At 62.7% G+C, this 22,150-nt stretch overlaps 4 protein-coding genes across 5 annotated transcripts; 3 read left to right on the top strand and 1 right to left on the bottom strand.

Annotated features, from left to right (window-relative positions):
• Positions 1-647: 647 nt before the first annotated feature.
• On the top strand, positions 648-7,763 carry PPP5C (protein phosphatase 5 catalytic subunit; the record flags this gene model as incomplete). The annotated part of the gene is made up of 12 exons (XM_080608732.1): positions 648-765; positions 1,956-2,197; positions 2,779-2,926; positions 3,686-3,807; positions 3,927-3,992; positions 4,092-4,190; positions 4,355-4,460; positions 4,936-5,078; positions 6,112-6,199; positions 6,332-6,372; positions 6,504-6,682; positions 7,625-7,763. The coding sequence occupies 12 exons, from the start codon at positions 648-650 to the stop codon at positions 7,761-7,763; spliced, it is 1,491 nt and encodes a 496-aa protein (XP_080464858.1).
• A 1,309-nt stretch (positions 7,764-9,072) lies between these two features.
• CALM3 (calmodulin 3) lies at positions 9,073-11,725 on the top strand. The gene is made up of 6 exons (XM_080608735.1): positions 9,073-9,198; positions 10,118-10,148; positions 10,428-10,571; positions 10,662-10,768; positions 10,848-10,983; positions 11,154-11,725. Exons 1-6 carry the CDS (start codon positions 9,196-9,198, stop codon positions 11,180-11,182), a joined length of 450 nt encoding a protein of 149 aa, XP_080464861.1. The 5' UTR covers positions 9,073-9,195; the 3' UTR covers positions 11,183-11,725.
• Positions 10,990-16,523, bottom strand: LOC308186603 (uncharacterized protein). 2 transcript variants are annotated; one of them, XM_080608734.1, is made up of 7 exons: positions 13,662-16,523; positions 13,463-13,552; positions 13,262-13,364; positions 13,110-13,154; positions 12,921-12,989; positions 12,246-12,819; positions 10,990-11,138 (listed from the first exon to the last, which is right to left on the bottom strand). In XM_080608734.1, exons 2-6 carry the CDS (start codon positions 13,486-13,488, stop codon positions 12,472-12,474), a joined length of 591 nt encoding a protein of 196 aa, XP_080464860.1. In that variant the 5' UTR covers positions 13,489-13,552; positions 13,662-16,523; the 3' UTR covers positions 10,990-11,138; positions 12,246-12,471. The 2 variants fall into 2 exon arrangements, 1 of the variants encoding a protein (XP_080464860.1); XR_013944123.1 differs by lacking the exon at positions 12,921-12,989 and having other exon boundaries at positions 12,246-12,335; positions 13,110-13,364; positions 13,662-13,711.
• A 3,988-nt stretch (positions 16,524-20,511) lies between these two features.
• On the top strand, positions 20,512-21,615 carry LOC308186606 (olfactory receptor 10H1-like; the record flags this gene model as incomplete). Its single annotated transcript, XM_080608737.1, has 1 exon — positions 20,512-21,615. The coding sequence occupies exon 1, from the start codon at positions 20,626-20,628 to the stop codon at positions 21,613-21,615; it is 990 nt and encodes a 329-aa protein (XP_080464863.1). The 5' UTR covers positions 20,512-20,625.
• Between the last annotated feature and the right edge of the window lie 535 nt (positions 21,616-22,150).

A 22,150-nucleotide genomic window follows, 5' to 3' on the forward strand; every position in this document is an offset into this window, starting at 1 on the left:
ATCCCTGCCCCTCTCTATGGTCCCTGCTCCTCTCTATGGTCCCTGCCCCTCTCTATGGTCCCTGCCCCTCTCTATGGTCCCTGCCCCTCTCTATGATCCCTGCCCCTCTCTATGGTCCCTGCCCCTCTCTATGGTCCCTGCCCCTCTCTATGATCCCTGCCCCTCTCTATGGTCCCCCTCCCTCTCTATGATCCCTGCCCCTCTCTATGGTCCCTGCCCCTCTCTATGGTTCCCCCCTCCCTCTCTATGATCCCTGCCCCTCTCTATGGTCCCTGCTCCTCTCTATGGTCCCTGCCCCTCTCTATGGTCCCTGCCCCCCTCTATGGTCACTGCCCCTATCTATGGTCTTTGCCCCTCTCTATGGTTCTCCCCCCCCCCCCCCCATGGCCCTCTCGCCCTTCTCGGGGTCCTCCAGCGCCTTGGGCCAAGGCCTCCAGCCCAGGCCTCTCCGTGGGCTCCCCCCCGGCCCCCTCCAGCCCCTCTCTATGGTCGGGAGGCCGCTCTCGCCGCTCCTCTCTATGGTCCCTCCCCGCCCCGCCCCCGGGGGCGCGCGCCCGTTTACGACAGTGCCGCCGGGCGCGGCCGCGTTTGCGACGGCGGCGGCGGCGCGGCGGGTAGCGGCTGCCGGGGCGCTTTACGGCCCGGCGATGGCGGAGGGCGAGCGGGCGGAGAGCTGCGGCTGCCCCGGGCGGCCCCCGAGCCCCGCGGAGCTGGACCAGGCCGAGGCCGAGGCCCTCAAGACCCAGGCCAACGAGTTCTTCAAAGGTACCGGCGGGGGGGGGGGCGGCCCGGGACGGAGCCGCGGGGGGCGCGGGGCTGCCAGATAGGGAGCTGTTGGGGGCAATGGGGGGAAGGGGCTGCCAGATAGGGAGCTGCTGGGGGGAGGGGTCTGGCAAATAGGGAGCTATTGGGGGCAATGAGGGGAGGGGGCTGCCAGATAGGGAGCTCCTGGGGTCAGGGAGCTGCCAGATAGGGAGCTACTGGGGATAATGAGGGCAGGGGGCTGCCAGATAGGGAGCTGCTGGGGGCAGTGAGGGCAGGGGGCTGCCAGATAGGGAGCTATAGAGGGGAGGGGGCTGCCAGATAGGGAGCTGTTGGGGGCAATGAGGGCAGGGGGCTGCCAGATAGGGAGCTTTTGGGGTCAGGGAGCTGCCAGATACGGAGCTGCTGGGGGCAGTGAGGGCAGGGGGCTGCCAAATAGGGAGCTGTAGAGGGGAGGGGGCTGCTAGATAGGGAGCTGGTGGGGGCAATGAGGACAGGGGGCTGCCAGATAGGGAGCTATAGAGGGGAGGGGGCTGCTAGATAGGGAGCTGGTGGGGGCAATGGGGGCAGGGGGCTGCCACATAGGGAGCTGTTGGGGTCAGTGAGGGGAGGGGACTGCCAGACAGTGAGCTTTTGGGGTCAGTGAGGGCAGGGGGCTGCCACATGGGGAGCTACTGAGAGGAGGGGGCTGTCAGGTAAGGAGCTGTTGAGGGCAGTGAGGGGAGGGGGATGCCCGATGGGGAGCTATTGGGGTCGGTGAGGAAAAGGGGCTGCCAGACAGTGAGCTTTTGGGGTGAGTGAGGGGAGGGGGCTGCCAGACAGGAAGTCAGTGGGGCCATGTGGGGAGGGGGCTGCCAGATAGGGAGCCACTGGGGGCAATGAAAGGAGGGGGCTGCCAGATAAGGAGCTATTGAAGGCAATGAGGGGAGGGGACTGCCAGATAGGGAGCTACTGGGGGCAATGAGGAGATGGGGGCTGCCACGTGGGGGGGGCTTGTTGCCACATAGGGAGCTATTGGAGAAAGGGAGGGGCTGCCGGAGAGGGAAGCAATTAGGGAGAAGGGTCCCAATTAGGGGAGGGGGGACGCGGCAATCAGCAGAGCTGCCGCGGCGCGCGGTGGCGACCCCCCCCCCCCTCCAACCCCGCGGGTTCACCCCGGGCTCCGGCCCCGCTGACGCCCGCCGGCGGCCCAGGGAAGGACTACGAGAAGGCGGTGGAGTACTACAGCCGCGCCATCGAGCTGAACCCCGCCAACGCCATCTACTATGGGAACCGGAGCCTGGCCTACCTGCGCACCGAGTGCTACGGCTACGCCCTGGCCGACGCCACGCGCGCCGTCGAGCTCGACAAGAAGTACGTCAAGGGCTACTACCGCCGCGCCGCCAGCAACATGGCCCTGGGCAAGTTCAAGGCCGCCCTCCGCGACTACGAGACGGTGAGGAGGGTTGGGGGGGGGGGGTTGGGGGGTCAGGGGACTCGGCGGTTTTTTTTTTCCGCCCCCACCCCCCCCTCAGCAGTTCGGGGACCCCCCGCCCGGTGTCGGCGCGTCCCCGAGAGCTGCTGGGAGCGGTGGGGGTAGCCCCGTGGGGACGTCCTCCCCGCGGTGTCCGGGGGAGCCCCCCTCCCGCGCTGACGGCACCCGGAAATGGGGAGGGGGGCTCTGGGGAGCCGTCTCGGACCCCCCCCAAAAAAAAAAGGAGCACGAGGAGGGCCTTGCATCCATCCCCACGCTGTTAGCGAGTCCCCTGCCCGCTGAGGGCCCCCTCTCCACGTGCCGTGGGGCTGCCTGGGGACCTCCTGATGCCCCCTGAGCACTGTTGGGGCCCCCCCTTGTTCCCCTCCCTGACCGTCAGAGCCGTGGGCGCCGCGGGGCACGCGCCCGCCTGCTCCCCGCAGCCAGAGGAATCCTCGGGGACCCCGGTGTCCCCCCTCGAGGGGCCCGGGACGGGGTGGGGGGTTAGGGGGGTTACGGGGGGGGCGCGCGTCCCCGTCCCCCTGATGCCTTCGGCCCTGCAGGTGGTGAAGGTGAGGCCCAACGACAAGGACGCCAAGCTGAAGTACCAGGAGTGCAACAAGATCGTCAAGCAGAAGGCCTTCGAGCGGGCCATCGCCAGCGACGAGCAGAAGCGCTCCGTCGTCGACTCCCTCGACATCGAGAGCATGAGTGAGGCTCTCCCCGTCCCGCCCCCCACATCCCCCCACCGAAGTCGAGGTTGCTGCTTTCTTTTGGGGGGCCAGGGCAGAAGGAGGAGCGGGCCCTGGGGCCTTGAGGGTCTCCGGGGAAAGTTTAGGGTCCTCTCTGAGGCTCTGGGGTGCCTGGGGGAGGTCGGGGTTCTCCTCGGGGGGCTTGGACGTCTGTGAGGGTCTTGTCGGGGCCGCGCGTGCCCCCGGTGAAGGCTCGGGGTCCCCACAGGGGATGTGGGGGGCTGTGAAGGGCCCTGGCAAAGGCCTGGGGGTCCCCCTTGGGGGTCTTGGAGTCCCTTCGAGAGGCCCTGTTTTAGGCACAGAGCCCCCATGAGGATTTTGGGGGGGGTGGATCCCGGTGAAGATCCCTGGCAAAACCTCAGGATCACCTGGAAGGGTCCTGGGGGGCCTTTGGGGTCCCAGGCAGGGGCTCTGGGTTCCGGCGAGAACCGTGGGGGCGTCCAGGAGGGTCTTGAGGGACTCCGCGAGGTCCCCGCGGTGGTCTCGGAGTCCCCGTGAGGGTCCCCAGAAGAGCTTTGGGGTCCCCAGGAGGGCCTCGGGGCGCCCGTGAGCGTCCCCAGTGGCTGCTTAGCGTCCCCAGAGGGCTCCCGGCTTCCGTCGAGGGCCCCGAGCTTTCTGGGGAGGGGGCGCCGTGCGCGCGACGGCCCCCCCGAGGCCTCGTCCCCGTGCGTCACCGGCTGCCGGGGGGCGGGGGGGGCGGGGGGGCCTCGCTTCGCAGCCATCGAGGACGAGTACAGCGGCCCCAAGCTGGACGGCGGCAAAGTGACGCTGGCGTTCATGAAGGAGCTGATGCAGTGGTACAAGGAGCAGAAGAAACTCCACAGAAAATGCGCCTACCAGGTGCCCCGGTTCCCCCCAAAACTCCCCCCCCAACCCCTGCCAGGGGCAGCCCCATCCCCCCGAAATGCCACATGTCCCCCGTTTTTCCCCCCCCCCCCGCCGCCCCGTTGCCCCAGCAGATCCTGGTGCAGGTGAAGGAGGTGCTGGCCAAGCTGCCCACCTTGGTCGAAACGACGCTGAAGGAGGTGGGTGCCCCTCGTCGGGCGGTGCCGGGTGCCCCCCCCGTCCCCCCCCCCCCTGCGCCGAGGCGACCCCCGGGCGGTGACGTTTCGTCCCGAACGCAGACGGAGAAGGTGACGGTGTGCGGGGACACGCACGGGCAGTACTACGACCTGCTGAACATCTTCGAGCTCAACGGGCTGCCCTCCGAGGCCAACCCTTACGTATCCGCCCACCCCCCCCGGCCCAACGAGGCCTCGCGTCCGTCCCCGCGGAGGGGACATCGTCGCGGGGACGGGCGGCACCCGGCAGCGAGGTTTGGGGGGGGGGGGGGGACGCGCCCCGGGGGGAAACGGGGTGGGGGGCCGTTTTCCTGAACCGCCCGCAGATATTCAACGGGGACTTCGTGGACCGCGGCTCCTTCTCAGTCGAGGTCATCCTCACGCTCTTCGGCTTCAAGCTGCTCTACCCCGACCACTTCCACTTGCTGCGAGGTGAGGCTGTGGGGCGAGGTTTTGGGGACTCGTCCCTGGTCCTGGTTGTGGGGCCGGGTCGTGGGGACTCGTCCCCCGTCCCCCGTTGTGGGGCCGGGTCGCGGGGACTCGTCCCCGGTCCTGGTTGTGGGGCTGGGTCGTGGGGACTCGTCCCCCGTCCTTGGCTGTGGGGTCAGGTTTTGGGGACTCGTCCCCCGTCCTGGGTTGTGGGGCCGGGTCGTGGGGCTGCCGCGTGTCCCCAGCTGCGGCACCGTGCCCCGTGTCCCTTTTTGGGGACAGCCAGGGGCCGCCTCGTCCCCGGGGTTCCTTGAGCCGCCGTCGCTGGTGCCTCGCTTCCTGCCCCGCGTCCCCGTCTTACCCCGAGTGCCCCATCCCACATCCTCAGCGTCTCGCCCCCCCTGCCCCGTCCCGGGTGCCCGGCGTGTCCCCAATCCTCAGGGCTGATTTTGGGGGGGGTGGGGGGGGTCCCCGTCAGGGAACCACGAGACGGACAACATGAACCAGATCTACGGCTTCGAGGGGGAGGTGAAGGCCAAGTACACGGCGCAGATGTTCGCCCTCTTCAGCGAGGTCTTCGAGTGGCTGCCGCTGGCCCAGTGCATCAACGGCAAAGTGCTGGTGAGCGCCCGGGGGGGGGCGGCCCCGTTTGGGTTGGGGCCGTCCCCGTGTGGATCTGGGGGGCGTCCCCTTTTGGTCCGGGGGGGACAGTCCCCGTGTGGGTCTGGGGGGCGTCCCCGTGTGGGTCTGGGGGGCGTCCCCGTGTGGGTCTGGGGGGCGTCCCTGTTTCAGCCCAGGGGCCGTCCCCATGTGGGTTGGGGCCGTCATCCCCATTTGGGTCTGGGGGCTGTCCCCGTTTGGGTTGGGGCCGTCCCCGTGTGGATCTGGGGGCTGTCCCCATTTGGTCCGGGGGGGACAGTCCCCGTGTGGGTCTGGGGGGCGTCCCCATGTGGGTCTGGGGGCGTCCCCATTTGGGTCTCGGGGGCTGTCCCCGTGTGGGTTCAGGGGGCGTCCCCGTTTGGGTTGGGGCCATCCCCGTGTGGGTCTGGGGGTCCGTCCCCATTTGGGTCCAGGGGGCCGTCCCTGTGTGGGTTGGGGGCTGTCCCCATTTGGTCCGGGGGGCATCCCTGGTTGGGTTTGGGGGGTGTCCCCGTGTGGGTCTGGGGGGCATCCCCGTGTGGGTCTGGGGGGCATCCCCGTTTGGGTCTGGGGGCATCCCCATTTGGGTCTGGGGGTTGTCCCGGTGTGGGTCTGAGGGGCTGTCCCCATTTGGGTCGGGGGCTCTCCCCATGTGGGTCTGGGGGGCGTCCCCGTGTGGGTCTGAGGGGCTGTCCCCATTTGGGTCGGGGGCTCTCCCCATGTGGGTCTGGGGGGCGTCCCCGTTTGGGTTGGGGGCCGTCCCCGTGTGGATCTGGGGGGCTGTCCCCATTTGGGTATAGGGGGTTGTCCCTATTTGGGTCCGGGGGTCCGTCCCCGTGTGGGTCCGGGGCTCCGTCCCCATTTGGGTCCAGGGGGCATCCCCGTGTGGTTCTGGGGGGCCGTCCCCATTTGGTTCTGGGGGGCTGTCCCTGTGTGGGTCCGGGGGCTGCCCCTGTGTCCCCGTTGTCCCCGTGTCCCCGTGTCCCCGTGCCCACCCGCCCCCCCCCCACCCCAGATCATGCACGGGGGCCTCTTCAGCGAGGACGGCGTCACCCTCGACGACATCCGCAAGATCGAGAGGAACCGGCAGCCCCCGGACTCAGGTGGGACGCGGGTGGGGGGGGGGGGTCCCCACGGGTGTGTCCCCTGTCCCGTCGTGTCCCCCCCCACCCCCGGTGTGGGGGCTGTGGGGTGGGGGGGGGGGGACACCCCCTGACCCGGCTCCTCCCGCGCAGGCCCCATGTGCGACCTGCTGTGGTCGGACCCGCAGCCGCAGGTGAGTCCGGGCCCGGCCCTACAACCTCGGGGCCCCGTCCCCGTCCCCCCCTGACCCCATAAACGCCCCCGGGGGACCGGGGGGGGTGACGGGGGGGTGGTGACGACGTCGCCGTCCCCCCCCCTCCGCAGAACGGGCGCTCGGTCAGCAAGCGGGGCGTGAGCTGCCAGTTCGGGCCCGACGTCACCAAGAGCTTCTTGGAGCGCAACCGCCTCGACTACATCATCCGCAGCCACGAGGTCAAGGCCGAGGGCTACGAGGTGGCCCACGACGGCAAGTGCGTCACCGTCTTCTCCGCGCCCAACTACTGGTGAGCCCCCCCCCCGCTTCGGTAGCCCCCCCCCATTTTCAGTAGACCCCCAGCATCAGTAGCCCCACCCCCAGCATCAGCAGCCCCACCCCCAGCTTCGGTAGCCCCCCCCTCCGCTTCAGTAGCCCCCCCAAAGCTTCAGTAGACCCCCAGCATCAGTAGCCCCCCCCCCAGCTTCAGTACCCCCCCGGCTTCGGTAGTGCCCCCCCCCAGCTTCGGTATCCCCCCCCCCCCAGCTTCAGTACCCCCCCCCCATTTTCAGTAGCCCACCCCCATTTTCAGTAGCCCACCCCCATTTTCAGTAGCCCCCTCCCAGCTTCAGTAGCCCCCCCCCAGCTTCAGTAGACCCCCAGCATCAGTAGCCCCCCCCCCAGTGTCACTAGCCCCCCCCCCCGCTTCGGTAGCCCCCCCCCCCCCCCCCCAGGCTTCAGTAGCCCACCCCCATTTTCAGTAGCCCCCCCCCCCAGCTTCGGTAGCCCCCCCCCCCCCAGCTTCAGTAGACCCCCAGCTTCAGTAGCCCCCCCCCCAGTGTCAGCAGCCCCCCCCCCCCAGCTTCGGTAGCCCCCTCCCATTTTCAGTAGCCCCCTCCCATTTTCAGCAGCCCCCCCCCAGCGTCAGCAGCCCCCCCACCCAGCGTCGGCAGCCCCCCCCCCCATTTTCAGTAGCCCCCCCCCCCATTTTCAGTAGCCCCCCCCCCCCCATTTTCAGTACCCCCCCCCAGCTTCAGTACCCCCCCCCCCCAGCTTCAGTACCCCCCCCAGCATCAGTAGCCCCCCCCCCCCGATTCAGTAGTCCCCCCCCCGCTTCGGTAGCCCCCCCCCCAGCTTCAGTAGCCCCCCCCCCAGCTCCCCGGTGTCCCCCCCCCGGCGCGGGGCCGCGCTGCGGTGTCCCCATGTGTCCCCGTGTGTGTGTGTGTGTCCCCCCCCCGGCCCCCCCCCGCAGCGACCAGATGGGCAATATGGGCTCCTACATCCACCTGCGAGGCTCCGACCTGCGCCCCGACTTCCACCAGTTCACAGCAGTGGTGAGTTGGGGGGGGGGGGGCACACCCCAAACCGGGACCCCCCCCCCCCCCGGGTAACCCCCCCTCAACCCCAGATGCCCCAAATCCTCTGGGTGTGGGGGGGGGGGGACACCCTTCCCTGCCCCCCACCCCCCCCTTGGGATTCCCCCAAATCCCCCTGACCCCCTCCAAACTTTCCGGCCCCCCCCCCCTTTTTTTCCCAGCTTGGGGTGATTTTTTTTTTGGGAGGGGGGGGGCTCATGGGGGGTCATAGGCAGGGTATGGGGCAAATGGGGGGGGGGCTTGTGGGCATGGGGGGCTTTGGGGGGGGCGATGGGGGGAGATGGGGGCTGGGGGGGGGGACTGGGGGGGCGATGGGGGGAGTCGGGGGTGTGGGGGGGGGGCTATGGGGGGGCTTTGGGGGCGATGGGGGGAGTCAGGGGCTATGGGGGGGCTTTGAGGGGAGTCGGGGGCTATGGGGGGGCTATGGGGGGGCTTTGGGGGGGGGTGGGGGAGGTTCGGGGGTGCGGGGCTGGGGCAGGTTTGCCCCCCCTCGCCCCCCAACCCCTTTCTCCTCCCCCCCCCCAGCCTCACCCCCAACGTCAAGCCCATGATGTACGCCAACACCCTGCTGCAGCTGGGCATGATGTGACCCCCCCCCCGCCGCCGCCGCTGCACCCCAGGGGTGCCCCCCCCCCCCCCGCACCCCCCCCCCCCAGCACCCCCCCAGGGCGTTTTTAATATATTGGAAGATTGTATTTATTCCCCCCCCCCCCCCCCCGGCTGCCTCCCAGTGCTCCCAGTTTGGGGCAGCGCTGGGGGGGGGGGGGGGCAATGGGGGGGGGGGGGGGCTGCTGGGATCGCCCCCCCGGGGGGGGAGGGGGGGGGCTGCCCCCCCCATAAGCAATAGGGGGGGGTGGGGGAGGGGCTTGTCCCCCCCCCGGCCGTGCCCCCCCCCCCCGCCGGGCGGTTTTACTGTCTGTAATTAAAGATGTTAAAATAAATAAAGTTATTATTGTACAGGGGGGGAGCCGCCTCGCCTTGGGGGGGGGGGGGGGGGGCTGTTCCCATGGCAACCGCGAGCCTCTTGCCCCCTCCCCGCGGGCTGTTGCCATGGTGACGGGGGGGGGCGGGCCGCGCCCGTTGCCATGGCCACGCGGCAACGTGGAGGGGCAGCGCTGGGAGGGCGGGGCTCGCGGCCCACGTGACCCACCCCCCGCTCCCCCTTCCCGCCCTGCCGCCGCTTTGGCGCATTGCGGGTGAGCGGCGGCCAATCGGGGCGGCGCTCTCATCCCGCGGCGGCTCGGCGGCCAATCGGGGCGGCGCTCTCATCCCGCGGCGGCTCGGCGGCCAATGGGGCGGCGGCGCACAGGGGGCTGGCTGGATCCCTCCGCCGTGGGGGGGGGGGGGGGCGGGGCTTGCGGGGGGGCGGAGCCGGCGGGAGAGGCGGCGCGCGCGGAGGGATCCGCGGTTCTGCGGCTCAGGAGCCTCCCGCAGCCACCGGAGCGCCATGGTGGGGGGGGGGGGGGGGGACCGGCGTCGCCATGGCGACGGGGGCGCTACGGGGCGGGGGGGGGGGTGCGCGCTGGGGTTGCTATGGCGACCAGGGGGCTGCTATGGGGCGGGGGGGGGGGTCTGGGGTTGCAGTGGGGGGTGGCAGCGGGGTTGCTATGGCGACCGAGGGGCTTGGGGGGGGCTGGGGTTGCTATGGCGACCGAGGGGCTTGGGGGGGGCTGGGGTTGCTATGGCGACCGAGGGGCTTGGGGGGGGGCTGGGGTTGCTATGGCGACCGAGGGGCTTGGGGAGGGGTCTGGGGTTGCTATGGCGACCGAGGGGCTTCGGGGGGGGGTCTGGGGTTGCTATGGCGACCGAGGGGCTTCGGGGGGGGGGTCTGGGGTTGCTATGGCGACCGAGGGGCTTGGGGGGGGCTGGGGTTGCTATGGCGACCGAGGGGCTTGGGGGGGGCTGGGGTTGCTATGGCGACCGAGGGGCTTGGGGGGGGGCTGGGGTTGCTATGGCGACCGAGGGGCTTGGGGGGGGCTGGGGTTGCTATGGCGACCGAGGGGCTTGGGGTTGCTGTGGAGACCGAGGGGCTGCTATGGGGTGGGGGTGGGGGGGGGCACTGGGGTTGCCGTGGCGACCGTGGGGCTGTAGCGGCGTTGCTATGGTGACGGGGTTGCTACGGCGCGGGAGGGGGGTAGTTGCCGGGGTTGCCATAGCAACCGAGGGGCTGCCATGGCAACGGGGGCAGCTGTGGCCGGAGTGGGGGGGGGGGGGCTGCGGATGCTGGGGGTGGTTTGGGGCGTCGGGGGCTCCCCGGGGGGGGGCTGCGGGTGTTGGGGGGGCAGCGGGGGGTCGGGGGCGGGTGCTGGGGGTCCCGTGGGTGCTCCCTCACCCCTGTGCCCCCCCCCATCCCCTCCCGCCCCCCTCAGGCGGACCAGCTCACCGAGGAGCAGATCGCAGGTGGGACGGCGAGCGGGACGGGGGGGGGGACGGGGGGGGGGACGGGGGGGGACACGCGATGGGGACACTGTGGGGGGGGGGCACTGGGACACCCAGGGGAGGACACCGGGAGCGCCTGGGGGCGTCACCGGAGCGCTCAGCGGGGGACCTGGGGGTGGGGCTGAGGGGTGTCCCCCCCCTCCCCCCCCTGGAGCACCCCCGGTGCCGTGGGGGGGGGTCTGGGGGGGGGGGGGCCGGGGGGCAGCGCGTGACCCCCGGCCCCGCGGTGACGGTCCCCAGAGTTCAAGGAGGCGTTCTCGCTCTTCGACAAGGACGGCGACGGCACCATCACCACCAAGGAGCTGGGCACCGTCATGCGCTCGCTGGGCCAGAACCCCACCGAGGCCGAGCTGCAGGACATGATCAACGAGGTGGACGCCGACGGTGAGCCCCCTGCGCCCCCCCCCCCGCCCCCCCCCCACCCCGCCGCGTCCCCCCTCACTGTCCCCCTGTGCCCCCGCCGCCCCTCCCCAGGCAACGGCACCATCGACTTCCCCGAGTTCCTCACCATGATGGCGAGGAAGATGAAGGACACGGACAGCGAGGAGGAGATCCGCGAGGCTTTCCGCGTCTTCGACAAGGTGGGTTTGGGGCCGGGGGCCGGGGGCCTGGGGGGGGGACGTGGCGGGAGCCTCGCGGCCGCGTCCCTGCCGCCCCCAGGACGGGAACGGGTACATCAGCGCGGCGGAGCTGCGGCACGTGATGACCAACCTGGGGGAGAAGCTGACGGACGAGGAGGTGGATGAGATGATCCGCGAGGCCGACATCGACGGGGACGGGCAGGTCAACTACGAGGGTGAGCGCTGGCGCCGCCCCGGGCCACCGCTGTGTCACCTCGGGGGCGTCGACGTCGCCCCGCGGGGCCCTTGCTGTCACCTGCGGGCCCCTCGGGCCGGGGCGCTGCCACATCCCCCAGCGCTTGTCGTGTCCCCGTCCCCCTCTGAGCGTCCCCTTCTCTCCCGGCAGAGTTCGTGCAGATGATGACGGCGAAGTGAGGGGGGGGGGGGGCACGAGGCCACCGGGGCCCCCTCGCTGCCAACGCCTGTCCCCGCCACCGAGGGGTCCCCGCCCCCCACCCCCCACCCCCAAACCCACCCTTGGGGGGCACCCATAGGGGCTTTATGGGGAGGGGGGAACCCCGACAGGACAGAGGAATCCTATATCCTCCATAGGGGCTTCGGAAGGGGATGTGGGGGGACCCCGTTTCCCCGCGGGGGGCTTCGGGGGAACCCGGGGGGGGGCGGGCAGGGTGTCTCCCATTTCCCTATGGAGGGTTTGAGGGGTCCGGGGCGGATCCAGGGTCCCCCTTCCAAAACACGGCAGGACCCTTTTATGCCCCAGGAGAACATTTGGGGACATTTCAGGGTGATCTGGGGGGTCTCAGGAGGGCTGGGGATCCCTGGGTGTGGGGGGCTGGGACCAGGCCATGGTTTTGGGGTATTTTGGGGGGATTTGGAGGACCCTAACCCCCACCCCCCCCCATTTGGGCGCTGTCGTGGGCGGCCAAAGCTGTGAAATAAAGCACTGGTTTTGCAGTTCTTACGGCCTTAACGAGGTGCTGTAATGAGGGGCCTTAATGAGGATCCAGACACCGGGGACACCCCGCCACGGGGCCGGGGGGGGTCTGCTCTGGGTTCTGGGTGGGTTCGGGGGTGTTTCTGCGGGCGCACAGCTTCGGTGCAGGGCGGTCTGGGGGGGCTTGGGCGCGAGCGGGCAGCTCCAGGGGGTAGCGGAGAGCTTGGGGGCTGAATCTGGCAGCACTGGGAGGGTACTGGGGGGCACTGGGAGCCCGGTGGGGGAGCTCTAGGCAATGCTGGTGGTGCTCTGGGCAGTATTGGAGGGATACTGGGAGCACACTGGGGGACTCTGGGCAGTACTGCGGTCAACGGTGGAGTTGGGGGGGGTTCTGGGTGCTACTGGGGTGCACTGGGAGGATACTGGGGGGGGTTTCCAGGCAGTACCGGCAGGCACTGGGAGGGTACTGTGAACCTCTGGGGGGTACTGGGCAGTACTGGGGGGTACTGGGCAGTACTGGGGGGGTGTTGGCCTACCAAGTACCTGCTGTATGGCGCCGGCAAGACCACAGGCAGCCTGGCTTTGAACACCTCCGGGGACGGGGCATCCGCGGCTCTGGACAACCTCAGCACCCTCGGAGGAAACGACGGCTTCCTTGTATCTAACCTAAGGCTCCCCGCTCGCAGTCTGAACCCGTTCCCTCTTGCCCTGTCACCGTCTGCCCAAGCGAAGAGTTGCTCTCCATCTTTTTTTTTTTTTATAAGCCCCCTTATCGGTACCGGGAAGCCGCGCTGGGATCCCCGCAGAGCCTTCGCGTCTCCAGGCTGAACATCCCCAGCTCCTCGCTTCCCCGGGTCTCGCCTCCAGGTTCAGGGAAGCGAGAGACGGGGGAAGCCTGAGCGGCAGCGAAGACCGGGGCAAAGACCTCAGCGTCCTCCGTGCCTGCCGTTGACAGCAAAGCGGTGTCAAAAACGTTCAACTTGGCGTCCGCCGGCGCTTTTCTGCAAAACCGCTTTCCCAGACGGGGGAAAACCCAGACGGCGGCGCGGCCCCCTGCTGTGTCACGCGCCCCTCCCAGGGTTGTGTCCTCGGCAGGCTTGCCGCTCCGCCAGATCACCTGGCTCGTTAACGAAGGTGTTAAAACGGGACTGGACCCAGCATTTACCCCTGGGGCACGCTGCCAATTACTGGCCTCCAGCCGCATTTTGTGCCACTTACCCGGCTCGTGCACTGGCAGCTTGTCCATGAGGATCTCATGGCAAACAGCACTGGAAGCCTTCCCCAAGTCTAGGTAGGAAACGGGCACTGCTGCGCCCTCATCTACCAAGCCAGCCTTTTCATGGTAGGTTTCCAGGTTAGTTAACGTGACTGCCCCCTCGTGAATTCACGCTGACCGTTCCCACTCACCTCGTCCTTGGTGTGCTCGGTTCCCGGGATGAGCTGCTCCGTCCCCTGCTCGGGGCGGAGGTGAGGCTGACCTGCCTGTAGTTCCCTGACCTCCCCTTCTTGCCCTTTTTGAATTTAGGAGTGACATTTGCTCTCCTGCAGCCCTGGGGCACCTCTCCAAGTTGCCATGACCGTTCCAAGATTTTCGAGGTTGGACTAGATGATTGCAGAGGTCTTTTCCAACCCGAATGATCCTGTGATTCTCCAAGAGTGGCACTGCAACAACATCAGCCAGCTTCCTCAGCCCTCATGCCTACATCCCATCAAGGCCCTTGGACTTAACGATTTTCCAGTTTGCTTAAGTATTCTCTAACCTGATCCTCTTCCGGCAATGGAGCATCTTCCTTGCTTCAGTCTTCCGCCCTCGTCTCTGGGGTCTGAGATTCTGGAGGCTGATCTTGCTGCTAAGGAATGAGGCAAATTCACTCAGGCTTATCCATCTGCTGCATCGCCAGGGCCCTAAAGACAGGAAAAAGAAAAAAAAAAACAAAAAAAACCAAAAACCACGTTTACCTTAGTCTTCACAGAATCACAGCAGCTCTCCAGGTCTCGCTGGATGGCAGCACAGCCTTCTGGCACGTCAGCCGCTCCTCCCAGCTCAGTGACGCCAGCAAACTTGCTGACACGGCGCTCCGTTCCCTCAGCCAAGTCGCTGGTGAATATACTGAATAGTACTGGTCCCAGCACCGACCCTTGAGGGGCTTCTCCTCCCTTCCTTATGCAGAATCATAGCATCGTCTAGGTTGGAAAAGATCTTCGTGAACCTCAAGTCCAACCATCAGCCTGACCTACTGAGCCCCGAATGTACTTACAAAAACTATTCTTGCCTTTGACATCCCTTGTTGGAGTCAGTCCCAGGTAGGCTCTGGCGTTCCTCGCTACATCTCTGAGTGCTTGGAGAATGTCTCTCTACACCTCCCAGGTTACTTGTCTCTGCTTCCATCCTTTGTATTCTTCCTTTTCATGTCCGAGTATTTCTGGGAGCTTGTGGCGAAACAACCACACGGACACCAGGGTTCTTTAGGGATCAACAACTTCAACTACCTTTCTTGAGGACAGGCTCCCTTCTTATGCCGTTAGCTCTACCAGCGGTACTTTTCCAACTAATTATTCCTTGGTTAACAACTTTGCCTGGCAACAGCAAACACCCCGCAACTTCCATGTCTTCACGGTTGGAGAGCAAGCAGTTTGAGACAGCAAGGCGTCTCCTGAATCACCCTTCTTTGTTCCTTCTAACTTGTTTACGTTCCTCATGGCCTCATCCTAACGAGCCCGATGTTATCACCAACCATGGGGCTTGTTGACCCCCCCCCCCATGGCGATACTCCCACAGGAGCTCCTTTTTCATCCATGCAGGCGTCTGGGCATTTTCGCCTGACTTCTTGCCTGTTGGGACGCACCATCCTTGAGCGTGGAGGAGGCGATCCTTGAACATGGGCCCCTCTCCCCTTCAGAGCCTTATCTCACGGGACTCTTCCAAGCAGATCCCTGAAGAGGCTGAAGTCTGCTCTCCTGAGGTGCAGGCCTGTGACCTTGTTTTTTGCCCTTCTTCCTCCTCCCAGGAATCCTGAGTTCCACCATCTCGTGAATCCTGAGTTCCGCCATCTCATGCTCCCTGCTGCCAAGGCTGCCTTCAACCTTCACATCCCCAGGAAGTCCTTCTTTGCGACCACGTGGTCCAGCAGATCATCTCTCTTCATCGTCTCCTCGGGTCAGGAAGCTGTTGTCAATGCTCTCCAGGACTCTCCTGGATTGCTTCTGCCCTCCTGTGCTGCCCCTCCAGCAGGTATTGGCGTGGTTGAAGTCTCCCTGAGGATCAGGACCCGCAAACATGAGGCAATGTCTGTAGAAGGCCTCATCCGCTTGTTCTTCCTGGCCAGACGGCTTTTAGCAGGCGCCCACTGCAATGTCACCCGTACGGGTCTGCTCTTTACCCCATGCACCTTGCTGGATCAGCAACCATCCCCAGGCAGAGCTCCCTGCACCTCAGCTGCTCTCTCACACGAAGAGCAACCTCACCTCCTCGTCCTTCTGACACGTCCTTCCCCAAGAGCCTGTATCCCCCCATCGCAGTGCTCCAGTCGTGCAAGCTGTCCGACCACACGTTCATAGGCATAGCCTCGCTTGCACGCCAATGCTGGAGGTGATCTCACTTAAACCCCGTTTTGTTGGTTTTTCTCTTTGCTTTTGTTGACATCGCTGCAGGCCCTTCGCTCATCGGTCCTGCCCATTGCTCCCTCACAGGGCTGCTGGTGACCTTTGCTGTCATTTTGACTTTGACTTTGCTGTCATTTCGACTTCAGCGGGGAGGGTTGCAGGGCTGGCCCTGTGGCAGCGGTCCAGGCGCTTTGATAGTAGGAAGAAGTTTTTTTGCTCTGAGAGTGGTGAGGCGCTGGAACGGGTTGCCCAGAGAAGCTGTGGATGCCCCAGCCCTGGAAGTGTGTAGAGGCCAGGCTGGATGGGGCTTTGGGCACCTTGGTCTGGTGGGAGGTGTCCCTGCCCACGGCAGGGGGGTTGGAACGGGATGGCCTTTAAGGTCCCTTCCAACCCAACCATTCTGTGACCGTATCATTCCATGATTCTAAGCTGCCCTGTGTGGGCAGTTCTGGGATCCACCGCTGGTCAAAGCCAGGTCAGTGAGCAACACTGGTTGGGCCTGTGAGAGCGTATTTGAGAAAGGGGGAAAACAAAACTGCTGCCCAGCAGCAGCTGGGAGAGCGAGGAGTGAGAACCAGCCCTGCAGACGCCAAGGCCAGTGAAGGAGGGCAGGAGGTGCTCCAGGCACGGAGCTGAAGTTCCCCTGTGGCCTGGGGTGGCGCAGGCTCTCCCCCTGCACCCACGGGTCCCACACGGAGCAGATCTCCACGCTGCAGCCCGTGGAGGAGCCCCCGGTGGAGCAGGTGGATGTGGCCTGGAGGAGGCCGCGGCCTGTGGAGAGCCCCCGCAGGAGCAGGCCCCGGGCCGGAGCTGCAGCCATGGAGAGGAGCCCCCGCAGGAGCAGGGGATTTGAGGGTGACGTAGAAGAGGGTGGATGGGAGAAGGTGTTTTTAGTTTGCTTGTAGTTTCTCACTGCTCTAGCTTGTTAATAAGAGGTAATAAATTGCATTAATCTTCCTATGCTGAGTCTGTTTTGCCTGTGATGATAATTGTTGAGTGATTTCCCTGTCCTTATCTCAACCCATGCGCTGTTTCACGGTATTTTTCCCCCCTGTCCCACTGAGGAGGGGGAATGAGAGAGTGCCGTGGTGAAGCTTAGCTACCTACTGGTATGAAACCACCGTCCATTTTCATCCCCGTGCTCGACCTTGTCATTTACAAGAACAAGAACAACAAAATGTCCCTTCATGAAAACAGTCAGAAAAACATACTTTCCCAGGAAGTTTTCCCATGAAGAAGTGAAGATGAGCTGCTTCCTGAGCGGGCAGTTTGAGCCAACATCTTCCGCTTCCCGAGAACATCCCCCTTTTTCCATACATCCTCTTTTGCTCATCGAGAAGCTTTCAGGAAAGACATGACAACTAATCAAGACTGCTAAGAATCTGACACAGAAAATCAACAAACTGCAGTCACATTGAGATTGGAAACATGAAATTCAATGAAATCTTTTTTTTTTTATTATTATTATTTTTTAATGTGGAAACCCAAATTTCCACTCCAGTGATAGTTTGGTAATTAAGTTTCCTAGGTGCAGCCTTGCAGTGCGAGCCGTAAACGTAAGCCCTTAGACACTTGCAAAGTGTGTCCCACCAACCTCAGTGAGAACAAAGATGTCTATGGAGGAGGACCTACAGAGCAGCTCCGCAGGAAGAGCTCTCCTAGAAAAATGAATGAACAAGATCTCTGTAAGAGCATGTTTTTCCTCCAAAATGATGGTCTCTTCTCTAAATCAATGGAGCCAGCTGAAAAAGTGGAGTTAGCAAACCTAGGAAGGGAAACTTTTTCAGGAGGAAAAGACTTCGTGGCTGTGTTATAAAACCATGCTTCATCTCCCGTAGTCGCTGTCATGTACAGCCAAGTGTTTCCCTCTTTCCATCCATGAGGTTGCCCAAGATGTGCCTCAGCACGGGACCATGCTGAGCTCCCTCTTCCCAACACAGGGCCATGGGCAGCTCACACGCAAAGCCCAGCCGTGAGCTACGAGTGGTCTCCCAAGCAGAGATCTTGAGGACTTTTTATTTCTAGGGTTTGTCACCATGTAAGGGGTATGCTTCCTCCAAAGCTTCGTATGTCACATTGCAACTTGTCTTGTTTTAACCTTGCAGAATTGTGTCTCTGCAGAGTAGAGAGCCCTTTTGGGGTCACCATTTCCCCCAAAGGAAATACTCCACCTATCCGTGGAGAAGGTAAGAGGCTGGAAACGCCTTCCCAAGCCTGAGCCCTGCTCAGGGCTCCATCAGCTTCAAGGGCAGACCCAGTCCTACAAGGCCATTTGATTCTTGCTTTGTGGGAATGATCGCAGGAGGCTGTGGGATGGTGCACGAGACAGTCGGCTCATCTTGGTTCTTGTGAGCAGCTGCCTTTGCTTCATGCTGGCTGCGCCACAGGAGATTTCTTGCTGTCCCTGGCTGGCACCAGCATTGTGGCACCTTCCACCACGCTGGGGGACGTGGGCCTTGAGGAAGGCCACCAGAGGCATCTCAGTCACCAAGAAGGCGGTCAAGAAGGTGCTGCCTTGGATGGTCCCTTCTGGGGTCCCATTGGCAGCCATGGGCAGCCCTGAGGCCATGGGGGATCCCGCAAGATGTCGTGATCCTTCCCTCCACTCAGCAGCAGAGGACAAAACAAAGCCCTGACCCAGCGAATCCCGCTGGTTTGGAGCCAACTTTCATCCCTGGTGGTTCCGTGGGCCGTAGGATTTCTAACTGTAATTTCTTTCTGCCACTGAAACTGACAGAAAACAAACACCAAGTGTGAAGGGCAATGGTCTGTGGGGGACACAGTTTCCAAATGCAGGAGCACACGGTTTCTAACCTTAAAGTAAGGTTAGAGGCAGACACCCCCAGCTGCAGACAGCTAACGGGAATGTCAGTTCTCTGGTCCAGAGACTCAGCTGTTGGATGCTGCTTCTCAACAGGACGTTTAATGCCGTTTCATTCATAGAATCGTAGAATCGTAGAATTTTAGAATGGCTTGGGTTGGAAAGGACCCTAAAGATCATCTAGCTCCAACCCCCCTGCCACAGACAGGGACATCTCCCACTAGATCAGGTTGGCCAAGGTCCCATCCAGCCTGGCCTTGAACACCTCCAGGGATGGGGCATCCACAGCTTCTCTGGCAACCTGTTCCAGGGCCATCTACCAGACTAACTTCTTACCAGGGGAATAAGCAAACAGTTCTAAGCACAGTTACCTTAAAGGAGGCTGTAGAGAGGTGGGGGTCGGTCTGTTCTCCCACGTGCCTGGTGACAGGACGAGGGGGAATGGGCGAAAGTTGCGACAGGGGAGTTTTAGGTTGGATGTTAGGAAGTACTTCTTTACCGAAAGGGTTATTAAGCATTGGAACGGGCTGCCCAGGGAGGTGGTGGAGTCACCATCCCTGGAGGTCTTTAAAAGACGTTTAGATGTAGAGCTCAGCGATATGGTTTAGTGGAGTACTTAGTGTTAGGTCGGAGGTTGGACTCGATGATCTTGGGGTCTCTTCCAACCTAGAAATCTGTGATACTGTGATACTGTGACCTCTGTCTGGCTACGTGTTGGGATTCCTGACAATGTGGCCTCCTGTGGGATGCTTCACCTCAGGAGGCACGAAGGAGGGAGCCGTGTCTCCACCTCCCCAGACTGTTTCTTCAAACCCCAGTGCCAGGCTCGCAGTGGGGAAGAGGGACAGGGGCTGAGCTCCTACTCGTCCCTACGTTTCTGCACCGAGAGAGAAGGAGACCTGCAGCCCCCGCTGCCAGCCTGGCACCTGCACTGCCCGCAGGTAAGAGCCAGGCAGAATCCTGCCCTGGATAACGGTGCTCAATCCACCGGAGGTGCCCACGAGCTGTTTAAGACCCTCCGTAAAGCCATGATTGTGGCTGGGCGCTGAGAGAACGGGCACACGGGATCATCACGGGGCTGGCGGGCTGCAGTGTGGTGCAGTGCATCCGTCCTTCCTGGGGGAGCGAGTGCTCATCACCTCCTCGTCGGTATCCCGGGGAGATGCTTGCCTGGGCAGGCGGCAGCGTCCTGCTGAAGGTCAGCGAGCACCTCTTCCTCCTGAAGCCGGCGGGTCAAAAGCAGCAGGAGGAGACATTGACTTGGAGGAAGTTTTAAAGGTATTTTCCTCACCCTTTCTTGCTCCCTCTTGTCTGATCCGGGATTGCACTGGCTTGCGGTTAATGACGCATTAAAAAGTCAAGCAGTGCAAACTGTCCAGCGAACGGGACGGAGCTGGGAGCTGACGGTGCAGGTGCGGTCCTGTGTTAAAGCCTGGGTCAGACCTTGTTTTAAGAAGCCAGGGTGATATCCCACTGTTCTCACTGAGATCAAGGCCACCCCACACATGCCATCCATATTAGGGGGGCACCTTGAAACAACACAGCTCTAGGAAGGTATCCCTACAGTTCCAAGGCCATCACATCAAACGGCATCTCCCCAATTTCCACCACCCCAAATGTCTCTAGGCATCCCCTGAGCTACACCTCCTGGGGCACGAGCACCCCTGGAGCAGTGTGGGTCACACCCTCTGAAGGTAAAAGGCTGATGTGATCAGACGAGTCATCGCAAGAAATGTCTGTTCCCATCTAGGAGAAAAAGACACATGCGCGAATGGTGGACATCCAGAGCTGGGTGAGACAAGTTTCCCCTTAAGATATAGCTCGGTTTACTCTCCTGGAGTCCTGTGGGAGTACTGGACGTGCTGCTCTTCCCCACACCATGCCTAGATCTGCTAATGAGATGAAAGACACTTTCATTACAGTTCAGGATAAGTCAGGCGACGACCCTTGCCCTCTCCAGCAAGATCCATGGTCAGCTACAGTGGGTGCAGATCCTAGGAGAGAACAAGGTCAAAACATCTCAGGAGAGAGTGGGAGGGAGGGTGAGCTGTCCGCCTGAGGTGTCTGCACGTGGGTTCATCCCTCTCAGTCCATGCAAAGCCCTTGGAGCCGCAGCCCAGGGTTTCAATTCTGCTCCTCCCTGGATGAATGCCAGTCAGAAATCCTCACTTCTCCCATGTGTGCAGCGTGCCCTAAGCCTGCTGAGGAACTAATGCCACTTCTGTTCTTTTCTGTCTTGTTCTTTCCAGCTGCAATCAGTGATGCTGCACACAGATGGGCCAGTGTACTCCTTTAGCTAATGCAGCACAACCCTTGAAGGCAAGGAGCAGCGGAGAACAAAAAGGCGTGCTGTGCTCGGCATAGGATTGAGAGTGCAGAGAGAAATTCAGCCCTAAAAGGGGAATGCTCAAAATCTTCACCACTGCCGTCCTCACACCAGGCTACAGCTGGTGCTGTTAAAATATTGCTCTTCTTGTGCTCGTCTCAGGCAAAGCACAAATGAGAAGGGAGAATCAAACCGTTCCAACAGGGTTTGTTTTTGTTGGGTTTTCCCACTTTCCTAAACTCCAGGCCGTGCTGTTTGTGCTGTTTCTCCTAATGCACGTGGTGACCCTAGTTGGAAATATTGTGATAATGTTTGTTATCAGGCTGAATCAGAGGCTGCACATGCCCATGTATTTTTTTCTAAGTGCTCTATCCTTCTCAGAAATCTGTTACACCTTCTCCATCATCCCAAAGATGCTGTCTGGATTAGTGCCGGGAACTAGAACCATTTCTTTCCTGGGCTGTGCTGCACAAATGCATTTCTCCTTCATGTTTGGATTCACGCACTCTTTCCTCCTGACAGTGATGGGATATGACCGGTACGTGGCGATCTGTCAGCCCTTGCGTTACAGCACCGTGATGACCTCCCGAGCCTGTACCCAGCTGGTGGCTGCCTCATGGGCCGGCGGTGGTCTCCTGGGGGTGCTGGTGACCGGTGCTGTGTTCCAGTTACCGTTCTGCCAGTCCCACCACGTTGACCACTTCTTCTGCCATGTGCCCCCCATGCTCCAGCTGGCTTGTGCTGGTGGCGAGCTGGTTGGCGTTGTAGTTGGCATCTTTTGCATTACTGCCTTGTTGGGATGCTTTCTGTTCATCCTTCTCTCCTACGCCTTTATCCTTGGCTGTATCCTGCAGATGCCATCAGCCAAGGGGAGGCACAAAGCTTTCTCCACCTGTGCCTCCCACATCACCGTGGTGGTGGTGCATTACGGCTGTGCCTCTGTCATCTATCTGAAACACCACTCACCCCGTGCTGCGGGAGCTAGTGTTCTGATTGACGTGTCTTACACTGTCTTCACCCCCTTCCTGAGCCCCATCATTTTTAGTCTGCGAAACAAAGATTTAAAAAATGCCTTTTGGAAATCTCTGAAGAAAAGCTTCATCATCAGGAATGCAAATATTTGTCCAGGATCTAGTTTCAGTTACAGTGATGATTATTGCTAATTTTTATTTGTTTGCTTGTTTATTTATTTATTTATTTTCCTTTGGTAGTTCCTTGCTGCTTTCAAAAGAATAGCCATACATTTTTCCAGGCAAACGATTCATTCTCGCAGCTGTGACGCTTTTTGCACTCGCTGGGCGTCGCAGGCTGCACTGCAAGGCTTGGCTGGAGCACCCAGGTGTAACTTTTAATGCTGCAAATTCAGCGTCATGCAGAAGCAAGAGTGGCCAAAGCTCTCAGCCCTCCCAGAGGAGACACGAGCCGCTCCTCGAGGAGCAGCAGGTGAATGTCTGAGACCTGGTGCAGCAGGCTCTTGTCCTCGCCGTAGGCACACTGACTGACCCCCTGAGCATGACTTTGCCTCTTCTGGTGCTGACAGCGAAGCTGGCCTGAGAAGGCTTTGGACTTGTCTTTTTCTTTTGTCTCGTTCAGCTTTTGACAATTTGCAAACTCAGAAGTGCTCACTTGAAGACAAACACAATTTGCTATTCTGCTGTTTTGAAAGACTCACTTCTCTAAGGAATTTAGATGTGGATT

The sequence above is a fragment of the Anser brachyrhynchus genome (assembly GCF_964034855.1).
Source record: "Anser brachyrhynchus genome assembly, contig: SCAFFOLD_144, whole genome shotgun sequence".
Taxonomy (NCBI): Eukaryota; Metazoa; Chordata; class Aves; order Anseriformes; family Anatidae; genus Anser; species Anser brachyrhynchus.